Source organism: Ictalurus furcatus, chromosome 24 (genome assembly GCF_023375685.1).
Source record: "Ictalurus furcatus strain D&B chromosome 24, Billie_1.0, whole genome shotgun sequence".
Taxonomy (NCBI): domain Eukaryota; kingdom Metazoa; phylum Chordata; class Actinopteri; order Siluriformes; family Ictaluridae; genus Ictalurus; species Ictalurus furcatus.
Window position 1 is genome coordinate 7829633 of NC_071278.1, and position 23884 is coordinate 7853516.

Below are 23884 nucleotides of genomic sequence, written 5' to 3' on the forward strand. Positions count from 1 at the left end.
TGATTATGTTTGCTTATATACCGCGCGCCTCCCAGCACACGGCACGGAGTATTAGATAAGTTACGTTAGAGATAGATAGATAGATAGATAGATAGATACGTTGTCTATGTTATGTTTCACGTTAGTTTAGTTCTAGTTCATTTGGCCCACGCTGGTTTTCCGCTCCCAGTTCCATTGTCATAGTTTATGTGTCTTGTTTCGTTTATTGACCCTGTTTTCCGTGACTGCGACCTTGATTCCTGCTTTGCTCCGTTTATGCCTGTTTGCTGATCGCCTGACCCTTTGCCTGTTTCTCGACTACAAACTTTGTCTTTGCTGTTTATTATTCTGCCTGAGTCTGTCTTAATAAAACTGTCAACTGCACTTGCATCCGTCCTAATCTCCCTTACATCTCGGGATGTGACACAAATTCCTTACATATTTTGCAAAGTGTGTTTAAAATAATTACTATAGCAATTAGGGTTGTCACAGTAAATTTCAGTAGTCCTACCAATACCAATAATATTCCATGGTTCTCGGTAACAATTTCGGTACCAAAGCAAAACACAAAAACATGCTAATTGAACAACACACTATTATATTAATAAAGTTAAACATCAATATGAAATGTATTTTTAAAAATGCCATTCTGTACGGAAGCCCTAAGCGGCCATGCATTATTACTTTTTTTCTGTTGTTTTCTCATGATCTCGACTTAATTTTCCTGTGTACTGGACCATCATCCCGAAGTCAATGGGGTTTTAAATGGGGGTTTTGGTTAAATGCCTGAAATAAGGTCTGTGGTTAACACAAGCTCAATATATGTTCACATTTTTTACTACGCCATAAATACATCAGTAATACCCCACTCAGGATTTTTTTAAAAAGCTTTTATGTGTCTTGAAAAAGGCGGCTGCTAACAAGAGGCTAAATGATTACAGAGGTTATCGGGGACATTAAACATCATCACGCCGAACAGGAAAACTCTTCTATTACAGCCTCGTTGTGTTTATACTCGCACTCTTGCAACTCAACTTGTAGATTTAACAATTTATAGTATTTTCCAGTTGTATTCTTTTTAAAAAAAATAAAGACTGAAAGAGCTGTCGGAAGCGGCGCGTTGGTGACATTGAAGTCATGCGACTGTGGTAATCATTTATAGCATAACATTAGCGTTTTAATTCTGGCGAGTGTGTAGACCTCAAAATCTTATGAATCTTATCTTAATGAACGAAATGAACGAAACATGAAACTTTTGCTGGCCACAGAGTTCCCTTTCAAAGAGAACTTCGACATTGCGCTTAGCATAACACTATAGGAAGCACCTCTCGCGCGTGACCGGTATCTGAAATCTGTAAAATCATGCCTATTTATAGGCCTGCCATGATCAGGTGACATGGCAATTAAGCACGTCACGTGATATAAATATGGCACCTTTGAACCGCGCCATCAGCCTTTATTATCTTCAGCGAAAGACTGCATGTCAGTTATTTGTGTAAAGAAACAAAAAGGCGCTTCATTTCCTCGCTATCTTTTCTCAAAATCTCTAAACTTTTCTATCCCTTTAAAAAAAGAGAAGAAAAAAAAGGAATGAGTGAGAGAGAAATATATGAGTGAGAGAATTCAGGAAGTGTGTTATGGCTTGCTCCCGTTTCATCACGGGGAATAGTGCACACTTTCTGGGTGAAGTGTTTAGGAGTGTAGCATGCGATGGCAGCCTCTCGAGGCTGCGCGTGGTAATGCCTACATAAGCAGCTCGGCTCGCGACTCGCGCTCTTCTCGGAAGCCAAAGCGAGTTGGGTTTCGGAGCCTCGTGGATTTGGGCTGGCCGCTGAGGCAGCTAGCCGTCTCAGGTTCGGGGGATCTCTTATGGATCTGGAAGAGGAGCCGGAGATGAGCGCTGCTCTATCTTTTGTTCTGTCTTCCGGGTTTGGCTCTCTGCTGGATTTTGGAGCTTGCGTCGCGACTCCTCCTTCAGCTATGGAAAGCCAAAGGGAAAAAAAAAACCCACACACACAAAAATAATAGTAATAATTCCTCTCTGAGTCCAGGGAGCCAGAAGGATGTGCTAAAAACTGAGAGCAGCATATAAAGAGCTGCTTGAAGTGATTACTAAGGCTGGATGAGCCTTTTTCTCCCCAGTGAAAGTAAATCCCTCACACTGCAGAAACTCCCCTTTCTTCCAGAAGTGCGTGACAAAATATCAGGCTTCTGGGGGAAAATCATGCATAAGCCATATTTATAACCCCACGATGTTGGATTATTTGGCCATTGTGGGGAATGAACGGCATGGCTATTTAGCTATGCTGAAGGTGGAGGAGGCGCTTGCGAGCTACCTCTCTCCATCGACGGCAGGTAATTAGGGGGGCCGGCTTTGCCATCCAAACCACCGTGTAAGGCCACTGTGGCATTGGTGGGCAAGGCCTATGCAGTAGTAGTCTTGCTTGTGGGTCACTGCAGACAATGACAGTGTTGCAGGCCTACCAAGCAGACCTGCTGAGTGAGCTCAACATATGGCGGCATTCAGCCAGTTCCTTCCCTGTTGTCTCGAGCTCACCCGGGCATCCACAAGTGGAGCCCGGGCCAGCACTAGCGCGAGGGAGACCCAGCACCCGCCCACAGACAGCCAGGGGAACCGGGCGGCCACAGTCGCAGCCTGCTACTAGGCCTGATCTGAGAATGGTCATAAAGGCCAAGCAGGCAAAGAAGAGAGGTCCTGAGGGGCCGTGGAGGGACGTATCAGGGGACATGAGTTTGTTAGGGCATTTAGCCCCCAGTGCTACTGTAGGGCCTCACCTAGCCAAGGCTGTCCCCAAGTTTTCAGTGTTCTCTGGTCAGCGAACTGTCACAGGGCAACCAAAATCTGATGCTTTCCCTCCAATAGAATGTGGAGTAGTTAACGTCACTAAAAGACCATCTGGCAGCATGGAAACTACTGCCAAATGTGTCTCCATGGGTTCTGTCTACCGTAGAAAAGGGTTACCGGGTCCAGTTTATAGCTCGACCCCCCCGGTTCAGAGGTGTGCTCACCACAGTAGTCAGCACAGACCAGAGCCCGACGTTAGTGCAGGAAACAATATCCCTCTTGGACAAAAGGGCCATAGAATATGTACCTCGTTCCCTGACGGAGGGAGGTTTTTACAGCCGTTATTTCCTGGTCCGCAAAAAACAGGAGCATGCGGCCAATTTTAGATCTACGTCATCTGAACTGTACTCTTCGGACATACAGGTAGGTACAAGATGCTGACGCCCAAACTTATCATTCCACAGACTCAGTTTGAGGACTGGTTTGTGACGATAGATCTAAAAGGCGCATATTTCCACGTAGAAATATCACTAGCTTTATCCCCTCGCACCTTCACAAAGTGCATGGATGTCACTCTGGCTCCATTGTGACTCCAGGGCATCTGTGTACTAAACTACCTGGACGACTGGTTAATTCTAGCACGATCCAGGGAACTGGCGGTTCAACATCGAGATGTTGTTCTCGCCCACATGAATAGCTTGGGGCTCAGGTTGAATCTCAGAAAAGTATGCTTTCCCCAGTGCAGTGGAAAACTTTTCTAGGGGTTATAAGGGTTCTACTACGATGAGGGCGTTTCTATCCCTAACATGCGTAGGGTCATATCTATCAACACTGAGCAAGATAAAGCTGGATCTTGGGAGACTATTGGCGCTTATGGGCCTATTGCACAGGAGACCGTTCAGTGGTGGCTGAGAAGTTGGGAGTTTCGTCCAAGGACGAAACCTCTGAGAATAATCAGTGTCACGTGGCGATGCCTACGTGCTCTGAGAATTTGAGTGTCCCCGGTTTCTAGCCTTGGCTCACACTCTAGGGGTGTCTCCTTAGCGTAAGACGGTAATGACAGACACCGCCCTCATGGGCTGGAGTGCGGTCTTAGACAGCTGTCCAGATCACGGTCTCTGGTGCGGCCCTCATCTGGAGCAGGGTGGCTCCATCCACAAGTGGTGGAGTCCATATGGCAAGGTTTGGCCAAGCGGGATTGCATGTGTTCGCCTCCGAGGAGACAACACCCGGCCCGCTGTGGTTCGCCCTCACTCCTCCCGCACAATTAGGGCTGGACGCCATGGTGCACATGTGGCTGAGGTCACATCTGTACGCTGTTCCCCCCATCGCTCTACTCCCACAAGTTCTAGCAAGAGTTCACCAAGACAATCTATGTCTGCTGCTAGTAGCACCTTATTGGCTAGCTCGAATATGGTACTGAGAGATAATATCCCTGCGAGATGGCACTCCTTGGGAGGTTCCCATCTGCAGGGATCCACTGTAGACCTAGTGAACTGCGCAATAGCTACAGTCCTGGAGTTCTTACAAGAACATTTCTCAGCGGGGTGGGCTCCTTCTACAATCAGGGTTTACATGGCCGCCTTTTCGGCCAGCCACGCCCCTGTTGATGGAGCCTCTGTGGGGCAGCATCCTCTAACTTTGAGATTTATGCGTGGTGTCAGGCGGCTGAGGCCCATCTGCAGGCCGCGCATACCTTCCTGGGACCTTCTGTGGTTCTGGAAGGTCTGTCAGGGGCCCCATTTGAGCCCTTAGGGTCAGTCTCTGAGAAGCTTATGACTCTAAAGGTAGCTCTTCTGCTGGCCCTGACATCTCTCAAGCGAGTAGGAGGCCTACAAGCTCTCTCTGTTGCCCCCTCCTGCCTTGACTTTGCCCCTGGATTAGCCAAGGCCTTCCTGTATCCTATGCTGGATTATATTCCTAAGGCGCCTACATCGGCTGCCCACCCTGTGGTGTTGCAGGCTTTCTGCCCTCCTCCATTCCCCACACCAGAACAAGAGAGAATGCACCTGCTGTGTCCAGCAAGGACTCTCTGTACTTACGTCCACCGCTCCAGCCAGTGGCGTAAGTTGAAGCAGCCGCTGGTCTGCTTTGGTGGCGACAGTAGAGGTGATGCTGTGTCAAAGCAGCGCATCTCTAATTGGATAGTGGAAATAATCTTGCGGCCTCGCTACGCCTCTGGGCATAAGGGCTCATTCCACTAGGGCGGTCGTCTCCGTGAAGGCTCTGTCCAAAGGGGTATCCTTACAGGATGTGTGTGCTGCTGCAGGGTGGTCTACGCCACACACATTCAGTCATTATTACAGCCTGGATGTTCATTCCACCCTGGGCTCGAGTGTCTTACAGTGACCCTCGGGCTTGGGTCTTTTTGAACAGGCCGTACCCTCAGTATGACGGAGTGGGTATTTTCGTTCCCATAGTGTTACGCTAAACGCAACGTCGAAGTTCCCTTTGAAAAGGAACGTCTGGGTTACGCATGTAACCCTGTTCCCTGAGAAGGGAACGAGACATTACGTAGCTTTGTCATACCAGGGCAGGCCAGTGAATTGCGTCTTCGTTCAGATAATAGAGGCTGATGGCAGCATTCACAGGTGCCATATTTATATCACGCGAACCGCTTAATTGCCAGGTCACCTGATCATGGCAGACCTATAAATAGGCATGATTTTACACAAGCTTCAGATACCGGTCACGCGCGAGAGGCATTTCCCATAGTGTTATGCTAAACACAATGCCCTTATCAGGCAACAGGGTTACATGTGTAACCCAGACGTTTATTTTCTGCAATAATCCAAAAGCCAATGGAAAAATCCTGTAGGCTTTTTGTGGTGGGAACCAGAGTGATGCGAACTTCTGGGGTGGCCTACAAAAGTATCTCATCTCTGCAGAATTGATGACTTCCACATTAGTGTCTGACAGTTGAGAAGGGGACACACATCCCTCTCTCTTAATGAGGAGAGAAAGTCCATCTCTACAGCGGAAAGTTATTACATTTATGATGGCGAAGACACCAACGTGCATTTAACACCAGTCCCATTCATAAAGAGTGAGATTTTCTCACAATAAAATCGCATAGTGAGAAAATAACTTTTGCTATGTCGAGATCACGAGAAAACAACAGAAAAAAACTTAATAATGCATGGCCGCTTAGGGCTTCCGTAATTCTGTATACTCCAAGTATATCATTATTAAAGCTACTAATGCTATCCAGACAAGAGCATAAATGTGTTTCTGACTGACGGATATTAAAGACATAAATAGTGCTAGCCACACATCTGTTATTTTTTAACACATAAATTTCAGATATATAGGTCATCAAAAAGCATCTGGTGTGTAAAATTAGTAAACCCCATCATGTCCTCCCATTTATTTTACCCCAATAAAAGTTAAAGCATTAAATAGTTAATAAGGACTCCTGACCGTATTAGTGTTAAACGCGCGTATGCTAAACATTAAGTAAGCAAAAACAACGATGTTTTCTGGCAGTAATACAATCCAATTAAACTATGCTACAAGATTCATAATGCAACCGCTTCCATCATTTTAAACTCACCTGCTTGAACTGCTTGAATAAATACTGCGGGTAAGCAGCCGCTCTTCCCGAAAGCACGGTTAATCTATCCACACATCAATTTTTTGGGGCGCGGCTACTTTTACACACTTAGCGGTAACAGCACCGAACGCGGAAAACGCGCGTACGAGAGAAATACATGTATTTCGTCTACTATATAGTAGGTAAGTATGCGGTGTCGGACACAGGCATGGTGACCGGCGGAGGTGCTGCTGCTACTTTGGCTCCAATGTCTTTTTATTGCAGGGTGCACCCATGAAAAGTTCCCGACTGACCACCTATCAGGCAGCGCGTCAGTACCAGGTTTTTAGTACCGGCTTGGTACCAAAGTACCTGTACTTTTGACAAACCCTAATAGCAATGCACTAACAAAATTCACGTTTAACACGCTGCACAAAGGATTTACTTAAATACTAACAGGCTACTACTGTTTCTAAAATATGTTTTTTTTTTGTTTGTTTGTTTTTTTGTTTTTTTTTGTGATAAGGAAACTGTTAGTTTGAGATCAAAGTGTGTAATTAGTCCTAAATTATATATGCAACCAGAAGCTAACGACTGAGGACATATGGATTTTACACATGGATTATAGTATTACATCTTGTGTGTAATTAAATTTGTGTAAATTGCTGGTTTTCTGGTATGACCTTTTTTCTGATTGTTTGTATTGAGATGTATGTAATTACCTACATAATAAGGTTACTGCTGCTTTTGTGTTTTGGGTTAACATGTTTTATATTACAGTAATTATATAAAGGTTACACTTTAAAATAAGTGGACAGCAGCTGTATAGTTAGTATTTAGGTATTTTCACAATCGTATTGGAAAAACAACAGTCCATTCAAATGGAATTACCTGAGAAAAAATCCATCCATCCATTTTCTGTACCACTTATCCTACACAGGGTATCGGAAAGCCTGGAGCCTATCCCAGACGACTCGGGGCACAAGGCAGGGGACACCCTGGACAGGGTGCCAACCCATCGCAGGACACAATCACACACTCATTGACAATTTAGATGTCAATTAGTCTACAATGCATGTCTTTGGACTGGGGGAGGAAACCGGAGTACCTGGAGGAAAGTACTTCAGGTAACCCTGGAGTACCCTGTAACCCTGAAAACCCCTGAAGAATGGGGAGAACAGGCAAGAGAATTGAACCCTCAACCCTGGAGGTGCAAGGCAAATGTGTTAACCAGTAAGCCACCGTGCCCCCAGTCTATGTAGCATTACACAGAATGTAATGTTACAACATATTATACCATATATTTCAGTTGCAAACTAAATAAATAAACTATAACTAAAGTATTCATGCAAACACAGTCGGGAGACACGTGAGATCAAAGTGTGTAATTAGTCCTAAATTATATATGCAACCAGAAGCTAACGACTGAGGACATATGCTCTTTTACACATGGATTATAGTATTACATCTTGTGTGTAATTAAATTTGTGTAAATTGCTGGTTTTCTGGTATGACCTTTTTTCTGATTGTTTGTATTGAGATGTATGTAATTACCTACATAATAAGGTTACTGCTGCTTTTGTGTTTTGGGTTAACATGTTTTATATTACAGTAATTATATAAAGGTTACACTTTAAAATAAGTGGACAGCAGCTGTATAGTTAGTATTTAGGTATTTTCACAATCGTATTGGAAAAACAACAGTCCATTCAAATGGAATTACCTGAGAAAAAATCCATCCATCCATTTTCTGTACCACTTATCCTACACAGGGTATCGGAAAGCCTGGAGCCTATCCCAGACGACTCGGGGCACAAGGCAGGGGACACCCTGGACGGGGTGCCAACCCATCGCAGGACACAATCACACACTCATTGACAATTTAGATGTCAATTAGTCTACAATGCATGTCTTTGGACTGGGGGAGGAAACCGGAGTACCTGGAGGAAAGTACTTCAGGTAACCCTGGAGTACCCTGTAACCCTGAAAACCCCTGAAGAATGGGGAGAACAGGCAAGAGAATTGAACCCTCAACCCTGGAGGTGCAAGGCAAATGTGTTAACCAGTAAGCCACCGTGCCACCAATCTATGTAGCATTACACAGAATGTAATGTTACAACATATTATACCATATATTTCAGTTGCAAACTAAATAAATAAACTATAACTAAAGTATTCATGCAAACACAGTCGGTTATGTAAGTGAATGTAAACACTTGGGAAAAAATCAGGTGCATGAATACAGTATATTGGATCTGTATATTAGGACTTAAAGTGACAGCAGTCTAATAAACCTGCTGCTGTCTGTGTCATTAATGTTCATGAAACAACAAAAGACAGAGAAAATCATTTGACTGAATAACTTCAGTAAATTTAATAAGAATCACTGTATATGTCATATGGTGAAGTCTATTTTATTTTACATTTAATTGCTTTATTCAATTTCTGTAGTATTTTTGAATACTGAATATCTTTAGTACACTTGAATACTACTGATAGACCGACCTGAGAAAACGTATAGTTATTGTGAAATAACATTGTAGTCATATCGCACACTTCTAAACATTAGCATTTGGTGATTCCGGTTTTGAATTTCACGTAAAATGTGAAATGTACTTCTTAATGTAGTAAATATCATAAAGTCTGCTGATAGGGATTATTTTTTCATTTTAAGAATTAAAAAAGTTATAAGAACAGAGCAGTATTCAGAAATGAGTTTGTTGTCATTCGTAGACAGATTAAAAGCAGTAATAGAGCATGAAGCTTGTTGTTATGACATGCTGCTAAATGTAACTATTCTGTACTCTCTCTCTCTCAGACTATATAACTGTGGGGGAGACGCATCAAATAATTGAGATGTCAACTCGAACTGGAGCACACAGTATAGTGTGATTAAGGACTCAGACTTGAGTCAACTTGGTCCCGAGAATCGGACTCAGTTGGTTAAGGACTTGGTCTCGACAAAGGTGGACCCAACACTATGAATTACAGACAACACTACTGTCAGAGCTGTTGTTACAGAAACATCTTCTGACCAATTAGATTTGAGGATTCAGCAATGTTGTGATATAATGTTATAATAAACGCAGTAATAAGACCCACTGAGAGTTGCTCGACAATAAACTCTTTCCCCTCAAGGAAAGCCACAGAGACACCAGGGACATTCATCTCCTAGATGACCCAAGACTGCATTACTCAAATAAAACTGCTTCATTTTATTGTTTTGTGCAGAAGAATTTTCTCTGTGCAGACACATGCACCTAGAGTTAGCACTGTCATATAAATTTTTTTATGCATGCATGCTACTGAAGTCTCATAGCAGACAAATACTTTCTCTCTCACTTTCTGTGACGCACGCGGAGCAAAATGGAATATGCAGTAAGAAATTGAAGGAAAGAGTAATGTGTGTTTTTGCCTTGCATCTCAAGGAGCACCCATAGTAAGATTTATAGTATGTACTGCTGGGCTGTTGGGACATACAATTTACTGCAGTGTCACAAAGCATGTAGCATCTGTGTCTGACTTATTTTCACATTAACTTTTACACACTTTAAAGAACACACACACGTTGGTCTTACCATCCTTGTGAGGACCTTCCATTCATATAGTTATTAATGCTGCTAATTAATGCTATGCCTATACCTAGATCTAACCCTAACCTTAAACTCAGTAACCGAAAGGAATCCTTTTGACTCTGCAAAATGAAAAATTGTAACTTTTGTAAAATAAATAAATAAAGAAAGAAAGAAAGAAAGAAAGAAAATTAAGAAAAAGAAAAGAAAAGAGGCCCCACAAGGTCAGAAATATCAGCTTCTCAGCTTTTCCTATCCATTTGGTCCCACTAGGATATAAAACCAAGCCCATGCACACACCATGCTTCTATCCACATGCTCGCTCAGATTAAAGAGCAGGAATAAGCATGCAAGTGAAAAAGTGAATGAAGTGGATACATACTTTGATACTCACCGACATAGCGGATTCGGAAGCCCTTCTTATTGGTGCCGTGGTCAGCCGACCAGCGCAGCAGGAGCTGATGGCCAGTGGTGGTGATGTTGAAAGGAGTGGCAATGTCACCACTCAGAGTGGCCAGGGTCTGACTGTGGATTGTAGGTCCTTAAAACACAGACAGACAGACACACACGGAAAAGCACAATGACATGGAGAAATAAAGAGGGAGAGAAGCAAATGCAAAGTTATGACAGTTATGGTGAAAAATTACATGAAGGTTAGACTCTACAGGTAAACACAACAGATTTATTGTTGTCAATAATTTTTCTGATTTTTGGATAAACTGCATGTATAACTTTAGTCTCATCAACTGTTAACTGAACAGAAACATGCTTATTTAATTATTTTTGTCCACTAGTGACCCCAGCAATATCTGTAACATAGTCATACTGATGAAGGCTTTAAGCTCCACTCAATTGACACAATCACATCATATACTTTTCTGTAAAAGTCTTTCTCTTGAGAGAGTGTACTCTGTGAAGTAAACATTTTAATACTAACATCATCATTAATTATGCACATTTACATACATTTAATTACACAAAGTCATTTGAATTAATGCATTGTTGAAAAATGTTCAATAACAAAAAATCCTTGTCAGCTGAATTTGGGGGAAACCACAACATTCGAACAATTGCTTTTGTTTGATTTGTTCATTGCAAACAGCTGAAAGTCTGTAAATTTTGACAATAACTCTGATTTGCAATGGGGGTTGAATAATTCTCATTGTAACTGTAAATGTGTACACTGACTAGGTGATTTCAAGATCTGGCACACTATTTCTGAAAGTCTTTATCACTAGGGATAGAAAAATTTAAATTCTCTTTGGGTCAGATTTCCATTATTTAGTTTGTTTCACTACATAAAGAGAAGTTAGCGTAAAGAACCGTGCTGTAAGACTTGATTGTGCAGTCTGTCTCTGAATCCTCTGGAAGCCACAGAAGGACATCAGCTCAATTTAAGAATACAATGTTTTCGGAGTTCAATCTGACTCAAACCTGCAGCCCAAACACCCCCTCTGTAGTCACCATCGCACTTGTCCAGCATCAAATGATAATGATAATGAGTCTTTATTGGTCACATATACGGTAGAGCACAGTGAAATTGTTTTCTTCGCATACCCCAGCCTGTCAGGAAGCTGGGGTCAGCCATGATATGGTGCCCCTGAAGCAGAGAAGGTTAAGAGCCTTGCTCAAGTGCCCAACAGTGGCATTCACACACACAAGCACACACACACCAATGGTAGCAGAGCTGCCATGCAAGGCGCTAACTTGACATCAGGAGCAACTCAGGGTTCAGTGTCTTGCCCATGGCAAGACACTGAACATGGACACTTTGTCTGCTTTGACACTTTGACACTTTGACACTTTGTGACTCCACATGGACACTTTGTCATGTGGAGTCATGTGGGCCGGGAATCGAACCACCAACCCTATGATTAGCGGACAACCCGCTCTATCACCTGAGCCACAGCCGCACATACTACAACTAAAGTCATGTCTAAGACACTTTTCCAAGTGGACAATTACCTACTAGTTGAGCCACCATGTTCAATTCCAGCCTCAGCAATGTGTGAAAATGTGTCTGGGTCACTGACAGGCTGGGACTGCCACTCAAATTGGCAACAGCCCATGGTTCAAGCATTAAATTTGCTCTTGTGCAGAATTCACTACGCAACATTGCAAGAATTTTATTGAGGTACTTAAAGGTCAGCCATTTTACTGCTACCATTAAAGCAATAACTCCAGTCTACTGAAATTTATTCCTCTGAAAGGCAGCTGATTCACACCTCAGTCCCAGCAGCAGGACACCTACACCAGGCTATGTGGTAGCTCTCCACAAACTGGTTTATGCATAGTGTCAAGGGGTGTTAGCGCAATCCGCTCTGCCCAAAATTAACCTGGTGTAATCTTCCCCATGTGACGGAGTTGCCAATGAAGCCCTGGACTTCCAGAGTCAGGAAACCAGCACGGCCAAGCAGACTGTTCTTGTTCATTTAGCGCAGCGGTTAAGACCCTGGACTTCTGACCGGAAGGTTGAGATTTCAAATCCCAGCACTTCCAAGCTACCACGCCAGGGACCTTGAGTAACACCCTTAACTTAAGACCTCAACTGCTCAGTTGTATAAATTAGATAAATGTAGATAGATAGGGGCATCTGCCAAATGTCATAAATGTAAAATGTAAATGTCGGGGCACTTTCAGGTCACTGCAATCCATTTGTGTTCCAGTGTTCACAAGACTCCTGACTTCCTAGCACTTGCCCTCCTAGAGTCATGCCCTCAAGCCCCTTGGAGACGGAGTCTGAGTGCTTCCCATCTATCCCATACTCACCCCCTTCCACGCCCTTTCAAAATATTGATAAAATCATATGCAGCAGTGACCCATGAATAACCACTGTGCTTCCTTATCATTTTGAGTCGGTTTTGACCTGACATTAAGTTGGCATGAAGGTTCTAGGAAAAGGTGATAGCAATATTTACTGCAAATATTTGCACTATGTATGTGGCTGCTTATAGGTCTCGGTATGCATACAAGAAGGTATCTAGAGGATTCTCACTGCCCAGTACATATGTAGCAAGTATTCCTTAGCTATTCCACTGGGCAAATCCAAACTAGGCTAAAGAGCAACAACTAACCAACTAATTATGTGCATTAATGCAGACTATGGAAAATAATTGAGTACTTAAATCCCAGCAGCATATGAATTTATGTATCCACTCCTGATTATAATATTTCTGGTGATGTGACATACTGTGTTTGTGCCCTCAACAAAAAGCCAACAGGTCTCTGGCTATGCATTTTGGCTACGAGCTGTGGTGTTCTCTCATTGTATATAAAGGTGTTATTTGAGCCTGTCTAGCGTCTTCATTTTCACTTAACAAAAACTGTTATGAAAGGATCCTAAAAATCCTAAAAAAAAAGGCTCCTAAAGATCATTATTTTTTAGCATTTTTAAAAAAAACTTACATTAATTATTATTCTTGAAGTGAACATGTAGCAGTACAGACCTAAGCTTTAATAAAATATTAATGAAAACAAAATACAAAAAACCTCCAAAATACACAAAGTTGCCACTGCAGTACTGCAGAATGACAATTATTTGTCATGAGTGCTGCAGCTATGAGAGTTTTAAAACTACTACGTACCATCAAAAACTTCGAGAATGTCGTATTCCTTCTCCGTCTGGAAAAACTCGAAGTGTAGAGTGATGTTGTAGCCTTTCTCCACGTTGATACTCCATGAGCACATCTGCAGGTTGGGGTAGCTGTCTGGATAGCTGGGGCTCAATATCACTCCAGTTGAGTCAAAATGCACATCGTGAGCTGGACATTGCACTGATACAGCAAACAGAAGAGCAGCACTTTTAGATTTGACATTATATGGCTATTATATTTACAGGGATTTACAGCAAAAATCGAAGATGAGATAATACAGTATGTTGGTTGTGGTCATCTTTCAGTCTGATGAGTCTCTGCATATTATAGTCTAAGTGAACATAGTCATTACATATCAGTTGTAAGATTTGTAAGATTTATTTATATGCTATTCTGTATACTACAGGTCCTGAGCAACCAGGGGTACCCAAGTCCTACCCTGAATAGCTGGAGTCTAGCTTGATGATTTGCCTGGTTAAATACCCCTAATTCAACTCATCAACTCATTTCCAGGTTTATGGGACTGTTAGAGCATAGAAATCACCAATCTGTGCTGGTGTGCATCATTAAGTGGATTTCATCATCAAGTAGATCTTTTAAAATCATTGTACATGAAGGAGGGAGTAAATGAAATTAAGCCCCCCCTTAATGGTATGAAGACACTGTAAACAGCTCACCCTGGCAGGAGGGAGGGGGGCCATCCATCTGCAGCCTCTCACCCAGCCGACATGTAAGAATCTCGCTCCCCACCAGGGTGAACCCGGGGTGACAGCGATAACGGATAATATCACCTAAGAGGGAGAAGGAAGGAGTAAATGAGGGAGAGCAAGCATACAATGATTAAACTACTGTTTAATTAAGAGGGACAGCTAACCTCCACAGCCCTAATGGAGATAGATGCCATCGGTATGAAGGTGAGGAATATTTATTAATTGAAGTTTGAAAAACTCTTAATTGAGCTGTAAACCTGGATTGGATTGGTAGTGGTGAAATAGTGTGTGCATGCTCTCTAACTTGTTGGCAGCCTGGAAAAAAAAGGCCTGAAATGTATATCGTGGATTTTCTTTATTGATGCTATCATCCACACTTCCTAATCTAAAAAACAATCATATGTCAGCAGCTGGTGATCATAAGCAGGATGCCATACAGTATGCAGGTATTTCAGTCCATACAGGATTTCGCTGAGTGTTTTTGGGATTGTTGCGGACAGAAAGGCTTGATTTTGCTGCAGCTTTTTTCAAAATTTGCGATGCACTTTGTGGAGTTTTTTTTTTTTTTCTGGGAAAACTACTCGAATTGGCAAAATTGCAATTGCATGAAATAGTTTTGTATGGTCTTTTGCAGTGATGTTTGTTGGTAAATGAGACCTTTTAGCTGTACCCATGTTCGACGCACACGAATGGCTAAATGCACGTTGTGATGATGTCACATGACGTCCAAATGTGCGGAAAATCTGCAGTAATTCTGAAAAATTGCAAGCTCCTGCAAATATTGTGTTTTTTCTTGATTTTGTGTTAAGGTTTTTTTTTTTTTGGAGATACCAAAAAGTGTAAACTCCTCAATCATTAATACTTTCTCTATCAATGAAGATTTCCCACTGGAGATTCATTCTATAAATGTAAAATATATATTAACAAAGTCATTAGCTATGTATCCATCCTAGTTGAGAATTTCATTTATGCAAAAAATTGGAATATGACATAAAACATGTGTGAATAAGCACTGTTTCCATCCCATGTGTAGAGAATAAGAGAACAAAATCTTCACTCGCTTCCGGGGGAACTTACAAATGGAAGTTGTTGCAACCGGGGAAACTCTGCCAATTTTACTTTTTTGAGCCAATTATCCAATCACATGATTTGCAGAGGAAAGTCACATGACTTTATCTAGGAATTTATTCAGTACATGTGTTTCCATTGTAGTGTATGGGCATGTTATCTTATCGAATAAAAAAAATTATCCACCTCAATTGTTTTTTATGTGCATTTTGGAGATTTTTTGCATCTGGTGTATCCATCCAGCGTTTTCTTGACAAACTGCGATATCCCAAAATTCACATAGAAATACGTGGATGGAAACATAACACGTTTTCTTTGAAAAATAACAACACTTAAAATCCATTTATTATTAGCCTTAGATTATGTGGATTATCTGTTGCATAAGTCCTTGTGATTGAGCTGTTACTGTGGAAATGATAACGCATTAAATTGAGCACATTAATGTAAACTTATCATTTCAAATACAGCTGGAACCACTGTTAGAGCAGTGCTGTTGCAGAAAATGAATGCCCACCTGCAAATTGAACAGAGAATTGAACAGTGCTGTGGTATAACCAGATCTAACTAAAAACAAGGTATTTGGGTTGGAACTGATAGCGCTATTGTCTAAAAGGCTCTTTGAATACATTTGACAACAAAATGTTGTCAAATGTATTGATTGATAATGGATTGATAATGGATAATGGATCAGTACAATCAATACTGATTGATAATGGATCAGTATTTTATGTTTTAAAGCTGCAATAAGTAGCTTTGTAACTACATGATCAGTGGAGAAATAATAGTCTGAAATATGTTCCTAAGCTGACTGCAAAAGTCATTTACAGTTATATAGTTGATGGGTTGCTTCTGGCACATTCTGACTCATATGTCATCATAGATACATCATAATATGACAACTTTAGGCAGAAGAGTAGGTTTGGCTATTATTATTATTATTATTATTATTATTATTATTATTATTATTATTATTATGAGAATATACAACTTCATTCTAACGCAATGAGACATTTTATTTGTTCTCTAATCAGCCTCATATTTAGTGAAATGAAAATAAGCATCCCAGTTGTGAAGTTCATTCACCATTTATTAATCTTCAGTAAACACTTTATCCTGGTCAAGAAACCGAAGCCGATCTCAGTTTCCAGGCAAACTCTGGCAATTAGGCTGGAATACACACAGGAAAGGATGCCAGTTCTTTTACATAATGTTATCTAGCTAATGTTAGCCAGCTAGTTGACTAATAGTATGTGCTTGGTGTACTTGTCTGTGTCTGCCAGAGCATGAATTGACCAAAGTGCCTGCTCCCTTTCTGTGTGTGTGTGTGTATTGTGTCTGCTCTGTAATTTTGGATAGCTAGCTAATATTAGCTGGCTAGTTCACTACCATCAGTATGCCTTCAACAAGAGACTGTACACCACAGAGTAATTAGCCAATTATAGAAGGTGAGAGGATTGGCTGTGTTCCACTCAGCACTCTGTTTCAGATGTGAGAACGGCAATGATGTAGATGTGCTTGGCTCCACAACACAGACCCAGAGCTGACAGTAGCAAACTAGCCAGCTAAAGTTAGTCAGCCAAGCTTGAAGAACCAAGATACAAATAAATACACTAAACACATGCTATTAGCCTATTGCACGATTCCTTACTTATTCAGCCCTGAATACAAAACGGAGGATAACAATATTGCCATTGTGCGGTATCCTCCATGTTCACTGCTGAATGGTAATGCTAGCAGCTGGACATTATTGTGTGCCAAAGGTTGTGGGGTTTTTTTTTCTTATTCTTATTCTTTTTTTAATCCTAAAACTCGACAGCAGCTTTAAAAAAAAAAAAAACAATAGTGATCCAATATTTACTTATGTTCTGGCAAACTATGTTGGTCCATGGAGGTCCTTTCTCACACTCAGTGTTTGGTAACTGGCTACAAACTACTGGTATTCTCAGACACTTTCTGGTGCTAGGTAAGATGGCTGACAACTGTCAGCTGTTTATTGGATCTGCTTATAACTTTGGGTTAAATATTTGAATACTTAAATACTTAGTACTGGATAATGTTGATAGTCATGACAAATAATGGCTAATCACAATATTAGATGGAAGGGCAAAAATCTAATATTTAACAATAGCTTGACAATAAAACTATTAGAGTTGAGAAATGCATCAAAAGGTCTCACCAATATTACACACACACACACACACACACACACACACACACACACACACACACACACACACATTTAAACGCAGGTAGGCAGCAGAATTTTTGATCAATGTAATTATCAATGTGTTTTTAAGTGTTTTAAGTCTGTAATGCTCTACTGGTTTCATGCCTTCTTTCCTCCAAATACGAAAGATGGTAAACAGAAACCCTTTGAACCCTTCAAAAATACCCCCATTAAACTCTACTCTATTGTCTGCCCTTTTATGCAATTTGTGCTCAATCGACTTTTAGTTTCTCCTCCAGAAACATTTAAAGGAATAATAGGTGATGGAGTAGGGTGTATGTCACATGAGCTGCCTCAATCACAGCTGATGTCATGATAAAAATGTGTTGGTGAAGAAAGCTGAAAAAATATCAGCCTTAATGAAAATCAAATGGTGCCAAACCATCACTCGGCACAATCGTACACACATTCACACACTATGGACAATTTGGAAATCAACCTACAACACATGTCTTTGGGCTAGAGGAGGAACCCCTGAAGCACAGGGAAAACATGCAAGCTCTGCACAGTACTACAAAGTGCTTTACAGTGTTTCTCATTCACCCATTCGCACACACTCACACATGCAAGGTGCTAGCCTGCCATTGGGAGCAACTTTGGGTTCAGTGTCTTGTCCAAGGACATTTCGGCATGTGGCGGGGCCAGGGATTAGTGGACAACCCACAATACCACCTGAGCCACAGCCACTCCCACCCCCACGGCAGTAAATAATTATCCCCAGAGTCTTGAATGCTTAAATACTGCTTAAAAATATTTTTAAATGGCATATTTTTTCTTTATATATGGACGAGTAAGATTTGTGAATGCTTACATTACTGAAACAGAAGGAAAAACCATCTTACCAATCTCAAACTCTGTGTCTTCCATTAGAGCATCTGCATTGGCCACTTCTGGAGGAGGTTGACACACCCGTAACTGGTAGGCTGTAGCCAAAGAGAAGCCAAAATAAAACATTTTACAACAGAGCGGGGAATTGAATCACAAAGTGCTAACTGCATAACCTTAAAATGACTACTGATTTATGTTGGGTTTCTAAAAGAGAGAGGAAGGGTGAAGACGTGAAAAACAGTAGGATTTGGAAGACTAAACAGTCATGTGGAAATCTAATCAACTTGCACCAGTGCCGCTGCTGTTTCCTAAGCTGGCCATTTGCATGAGAGTGTTTTGCAAAGTGAAGCGGAGGCCATGCTGAGCTGGCATTGAGGCACAGCTAATGACAGGGGCACCTGCAGAGGCAGCTAATGATGTGATTAAATATGGTGACACTGCAGTGTGCAGAATGATGACTATCACAGTGCAAGCTCTCTGCATCACAGTCACACAGGAGCAATGCTCCTATGCACCTCTATGACGCACTGCATTGGTTAACATCTCCTAAACATAGACAAGCATGAATTAGCAAGTCAGAGAACCACAGAGAAGTTGTAGAATGTGGTATTACAACAGTTAAAAGCACAACACAAATCCCTGGACACCTAATGGATAAATCACTTAATTAGTCTCCTAAGGTTTCATGGCTAGTGCAATCATGTCATTATTATTATATCACAGTTTCTCCCACTCATATAGATAAAAGCATCTGTTAATTACTTTAAGTAGCATCACATAATTTGTGTGTTAATAAACCTTGATCAGGATCTTGATGCTGGCCAGACTATTTGAGGTTCTGAAGCTGCAACTGTAGGAACAGCAAGCTGATTAAGATGGAGATCTATATGTTTGAACTACTAAGGACATGCGTAGCTGATGAAAGGAGCTGGAGGACACATTGTGTCATCCTGTCTAATGATAAGCCAAGTTTAGACATGCAGGACATATTCCAACATATTCCTTACTGAAGTCCACTAGGCGTCTGGATTCCTACGTCCCAATAAGCCTGCATCTAAGGTCTGGTCCTATTGCTATGTTCAATAGCTATGTGGATCTAATCGGCAGCCACAGACAGCAGTGACATTCTTTATTAGTCTCCATGGGATGAATTCAGAGTTGGAGACTTAAGGCCAAAAGTTGCATCAGTATTTATACAGGGAAAGATGCTTGTATTCAGAGTTGGATTATGCAGCTGCTGAAGTCAATTTTCAGGAACCCCCCCCCCCCCCAACAAACAAATAAATAAATAAATGACAGACAGAAAATGTGGACTGAAGAAGGAAATAGAGTTTTTTCTTTGCTGTCAAGTGCAGTATGATGTAACATAAAAGCAAACCCCCCCCCCCCCCGCCTGCCAAAAAAAACAATATATAAACGAGAAGATGCCAATCATTGAAATAAACATCAAATAGGATTCTAGTATGTAGTAATATATTCATATATTGCTGCAGGAACAGTCCTAATAGTAATTAACTGCTGTAAATTTGGTTTAACAATATGTCTTTCAACTCTCATTATCGGCAGCTTATAAAATAGTTCTTGATCCAGCACACCTTATTATTTTGCATTTTATTTTTTCTTTCATATCGTGCTCTGACAGCTAAATGTGCACACTTAATGAAGCTACGAAATACTAAATTGAAGTCATGAAATCACAAGGTTTTATATCAAACTGTCAGACTGAACTTCTCCTTTATCAGGCTGGTATTGCACAAGAACAATACAAGTTGAGAATTGTGAATGTGAGACACCTCTATTTTACACAAATTCCACCCCACATGTATAACTTTGGAATACCACTCACGTCTATAGTTACATCAGAGCTTTGAGTCCCAATATGCAGAGTTTCAGTATTAAAGTCTTACTGTGCACGCTTAAGTACACTCCACAGCCCCATGAGGGCATCTCCATTTCAGTCTATAATCATTGACCAAATGCTCTGGAGCTGAAAAAGCAAAAGGAAACTCAGTCGAGATGTTCATTTCTATTGAGAACCTCGCTGTAGTGTCTTCATCTAATACCTCTTCAATTCAGCTCAATTAATCTTGACCATATTTCTAAGCTGATCACTTTTGGTTTCCTTTATCACAGTGTGAATCTCAACTTAATGGCTGGTAATGCCATGCAAGAGGCATGACTAATGCTATATTCTGAACAAAAGATTTTTCACTTGATGCCTCATTTGGTTATGTAATCACTAGGTATAAAAGCTAAAGTGATTATTTAGAAGCAACAAATTCCAGGTCAAATATCAATGCTGTAATGATAGACACAGTATTCTCCTTGGTAGGCTACAGGATATGTAAACAGACAATTAATAACTTCTGAAGTGGTTTCACAGAGAATAAATTAGAGTGCTCTTGTGATAACACGATTTGGTGCACTAAGCGTCTTTACGTTGCTAAAATGATCAAAATAAATGACATTTACTATTGGCAGTAGTTGCAGAAAGTGTATACACGTGTACAGTATGGCTAAAGGGAATAGTGGCCTGCCTAAATGATTAGACTGCTATTTAAGCAAAACAATTCCCCTCTTGTCTTTTTCTCTCTCAGGGTATTGCACTTGTTAGTTAGGGTAGATGCTTGCCACAGGCAGAGGATCAATATGGAAGCATGTCACAAGTCATAAACACAAGCAGACAACGATCAGTCCAGTGCCTACTTAGCTTCCTAAGGTGTTTATGTCAATGTAGTCAGTGTAGGAGCAATCTGTGGCCAGTTCTGGGCTTATTGGTGTCTGTGCATATAAGCATTTGTGTATGGAATACAATTATACAAACATTTTGGTGGCCCAAACAAGTGCACCTCTATGAAAATGTAGTATATAGACCAAACTGTTCATGCACATTAGCCATTTGGGGAACCCTTGGGGAAAATGGAGACAATATAAAGGGAGGTCTGTGGATGCTCATCTTTGAACCTCTCACCATGGTAGCTCAGGACGAAGAAGCCGCTGCCACTGAAGTCACTGTGGAACTTGATGAGGATCTGGTTAGAAGTGCTGTACACCGACTCCAGAGCTGTGTTCCCACTGAACTGCCCAATCTGTGGTGAGCTTTGGTCTGGTCCATCCCTGTCACAGTCATAGGTTACTGGTTACAAACAGACCTGATGTATACCATGGTTTATTGTGCAATGTTATTTTCCAAATAGGATGGAAGAACAGGGTCTGCATACACAGAGCCTACCAAAGATACTCCTACACAATACAGCAAAAATCTATGTGCATGTGTTAGTCTAGGGCGCAGCTTTTGTCAAATGGCAGTCCAGGTGCAGCCCCAGCACAGATTTTTAGGGGACCCAACTTAAAAATACTCTAAAAGAGCCATTCAGTGCGTGAAAAACTAACTGTGGTTCATTAACTTTTTAAGCATTAATTTTTTAAAAATGAACCAGCTTGGGTTCTGTAGCAGATACACTGTTGCAGCTTATTCAATCATGTGTACTTATGAAATATTTAGCTGATGGACTAGTGACAGGGCTAGAAATATTAATATAGAAAAAGGATGATTTAAAAAATTTTTAATTAAAAATTCTCTCAATCCATTTTCTTTAGCGCTTATCCTACAGGGTCGGAGGGGAACCTGGAGCCTATCCCAGGAAGCATCGGGCACAAGGCGCAGTACAGAACGCACAAAACATCAAACCTTGAGGTGGATGGGCTACAACAGCAGAAGACCATATTGGGTTCCACTCCTGTCAGCCAAGAACAAGAATCTGAGGCACAGGCTCACTGAAACTAAACAAGATTGGAAATATGTACGTGTAAACATGTGATCTGTTTTCCTACCTTCACCTGTCTTATTAAAGTGGCCAGCGAGTGTATATCTCTATATATCTATACCATATATATGGTGTATGTGTAACAAGGGATACAGAGATGTAGCGTATGGATGCATTTGCTGGAGGTTTTATTTAATAAAAAAACAAAGGTCAAGACAATCCAGGTCGATACTAACAATAAAGAATGCAAAAAAAAATAAAATAAAAAATCCAATGCAAAGGCAAAGGCAGGGTCAGCAGAGAAAAACAAGGTCAAAAATAAAAAAGATAAAAATCAGCAAACAGAGATCAGAGTGCTAGGAAATGCACAAAACTAAGGTGAGGAAAAACACAGTCATACACAAGATCACTATTCAAAAACACAGTTTAGTTGAGCCTGTGCCCATAATAGCTTCAGATTCCTGTTCTTGGCTGACAGGAGAGGAACCCAATGTGGTCTTCTGCTGTTGTAGTCCATCCACCTCAAGGTTTGTTGTTGTGTTCATGCTGAGATGCTTTTCTGCTCACTACGGTTGTAAAGAGTGATTATTTGAGTTACTATATCCTTCCTGACAGCTCGAACCAATCTGGCCATTTTCCTCAGATCTCTCTTATCAACAAGGCGTTTCCACCCACAGGACTGTCTCTCTCTCAGTGTGTTTTGTTTTTTGCACCATTCTGTATAAATTCTAGAGACTGTTATGAGTGAAAATCCCAGGAGATCTGCAGTTTCTGAAATATAAAAAACAAAAGGTGTTTAAAAACTGTTCGACATCACTCAGTGCCTTTCTGAAAAGTTCAACTTTTCCCAATCTTTTAAAGACTTTTGGGTTTACTTTTTAAAACCCGTCTCATTTTGATAATCCTGTTGCCGCTTCCTGGAGGACTGCATGAAAAATATTTGCTGATATTTCATGATTAGGGGAAAAAAGCTAAGTGTGATCACTGCATTAATAAGAGGTTTTCTAGCCAACTTGGTGTTTTAATTAATGCATGAAATGTGATTCAGGGTTCAAACATGAACGTTGTTCAGACATCTGATCCTCCATGATAAGTATTCAAATTAGATTGTTAGATTTGATCATGGTCAGGGGTCACCTGCCCTGCAATTGGTGTCAGTACTAAGCAAACGCAAGAGACAGTTTTTTTTGTCTACATAGTATATCCCTGTATTAATCATCTAATGAAATAATAACAGATGTTCTTTTATCTAGATCACCTTCATTAAAGTCAGCGGGAGAACTGAAATATAAAGTTTGTGTATCTCAGGTTGTATACTTTGTTCCTTGCTTCTTTTGTAACAAAGGCTAAAACAAACAACAAATACACAATCCAGCATGGGATTTAAAAAAACAAAAACAAAACAGCACTGTAGTCTCTACCTCAGTTGCAGATGCATTATTTAAAGTGGTTGGTAGTGGAGAGTGTGTAGTGCAGACATCATTAATAAATAAAAAAAAGCCTTCAGAATTCCTCTAAAAAAAAAAAAGTGTAATACTATTAACCTACAGTGCAAAACGGACATTAATTCCTGGGTGTCATGCTGTGTTTTATTCAATACATTATTACACATCTCATGAAATGGCATTGTCGAAATATTGTGAAGGCCCATTACTCAAAAAGCACAGCTATTTAAAACAGCAGGCTGCCTCAAACCGAGTTTGTGTGTAAAACCTGACTCTTACTACGTTGTTTTATCATCCCCCACAGTTACATCATTTCCCATAATCGACAGGCACAAATAATAACACCCTGCATGCCAA

General features: G+C 40.9%; 1 protein-coding gene across 1 annotated transcript in view; it reads right to left on the minus strand.

The window, feature by feature from the left end:
* The window catches only part of csmd3b (CUB and Sushi multiple domains 3b), a 321277-nt gene that overhangs the window by 65859 nt on the left and 231534 nt on the right, over window positions 1-23884 (minus strand). The window contains exons 40-44 of the mRNA XM_053613516.1: window positions 21287-21432; window positions 18330-18410; window positions 14160-14273; window positions 13474-13662; window positions 10284-10430 (exon numbers count right to left, since the gene is read on the minus strand). Of these exons, the coding sequence (XP_053469491.1) occupies window positions 10284-10430; window positions 13474-13662; window positions 14160-14273; window positions 18330-18410; window positions 21287-21432 (677 nt within the window). The remainder of the gene's footprint in view (window positions 1-10283; window positions 10431-13473; window positions 13663-14159; window positions 14274-18329; window positions 18411-21286; window positions 21433-23884) is intronic.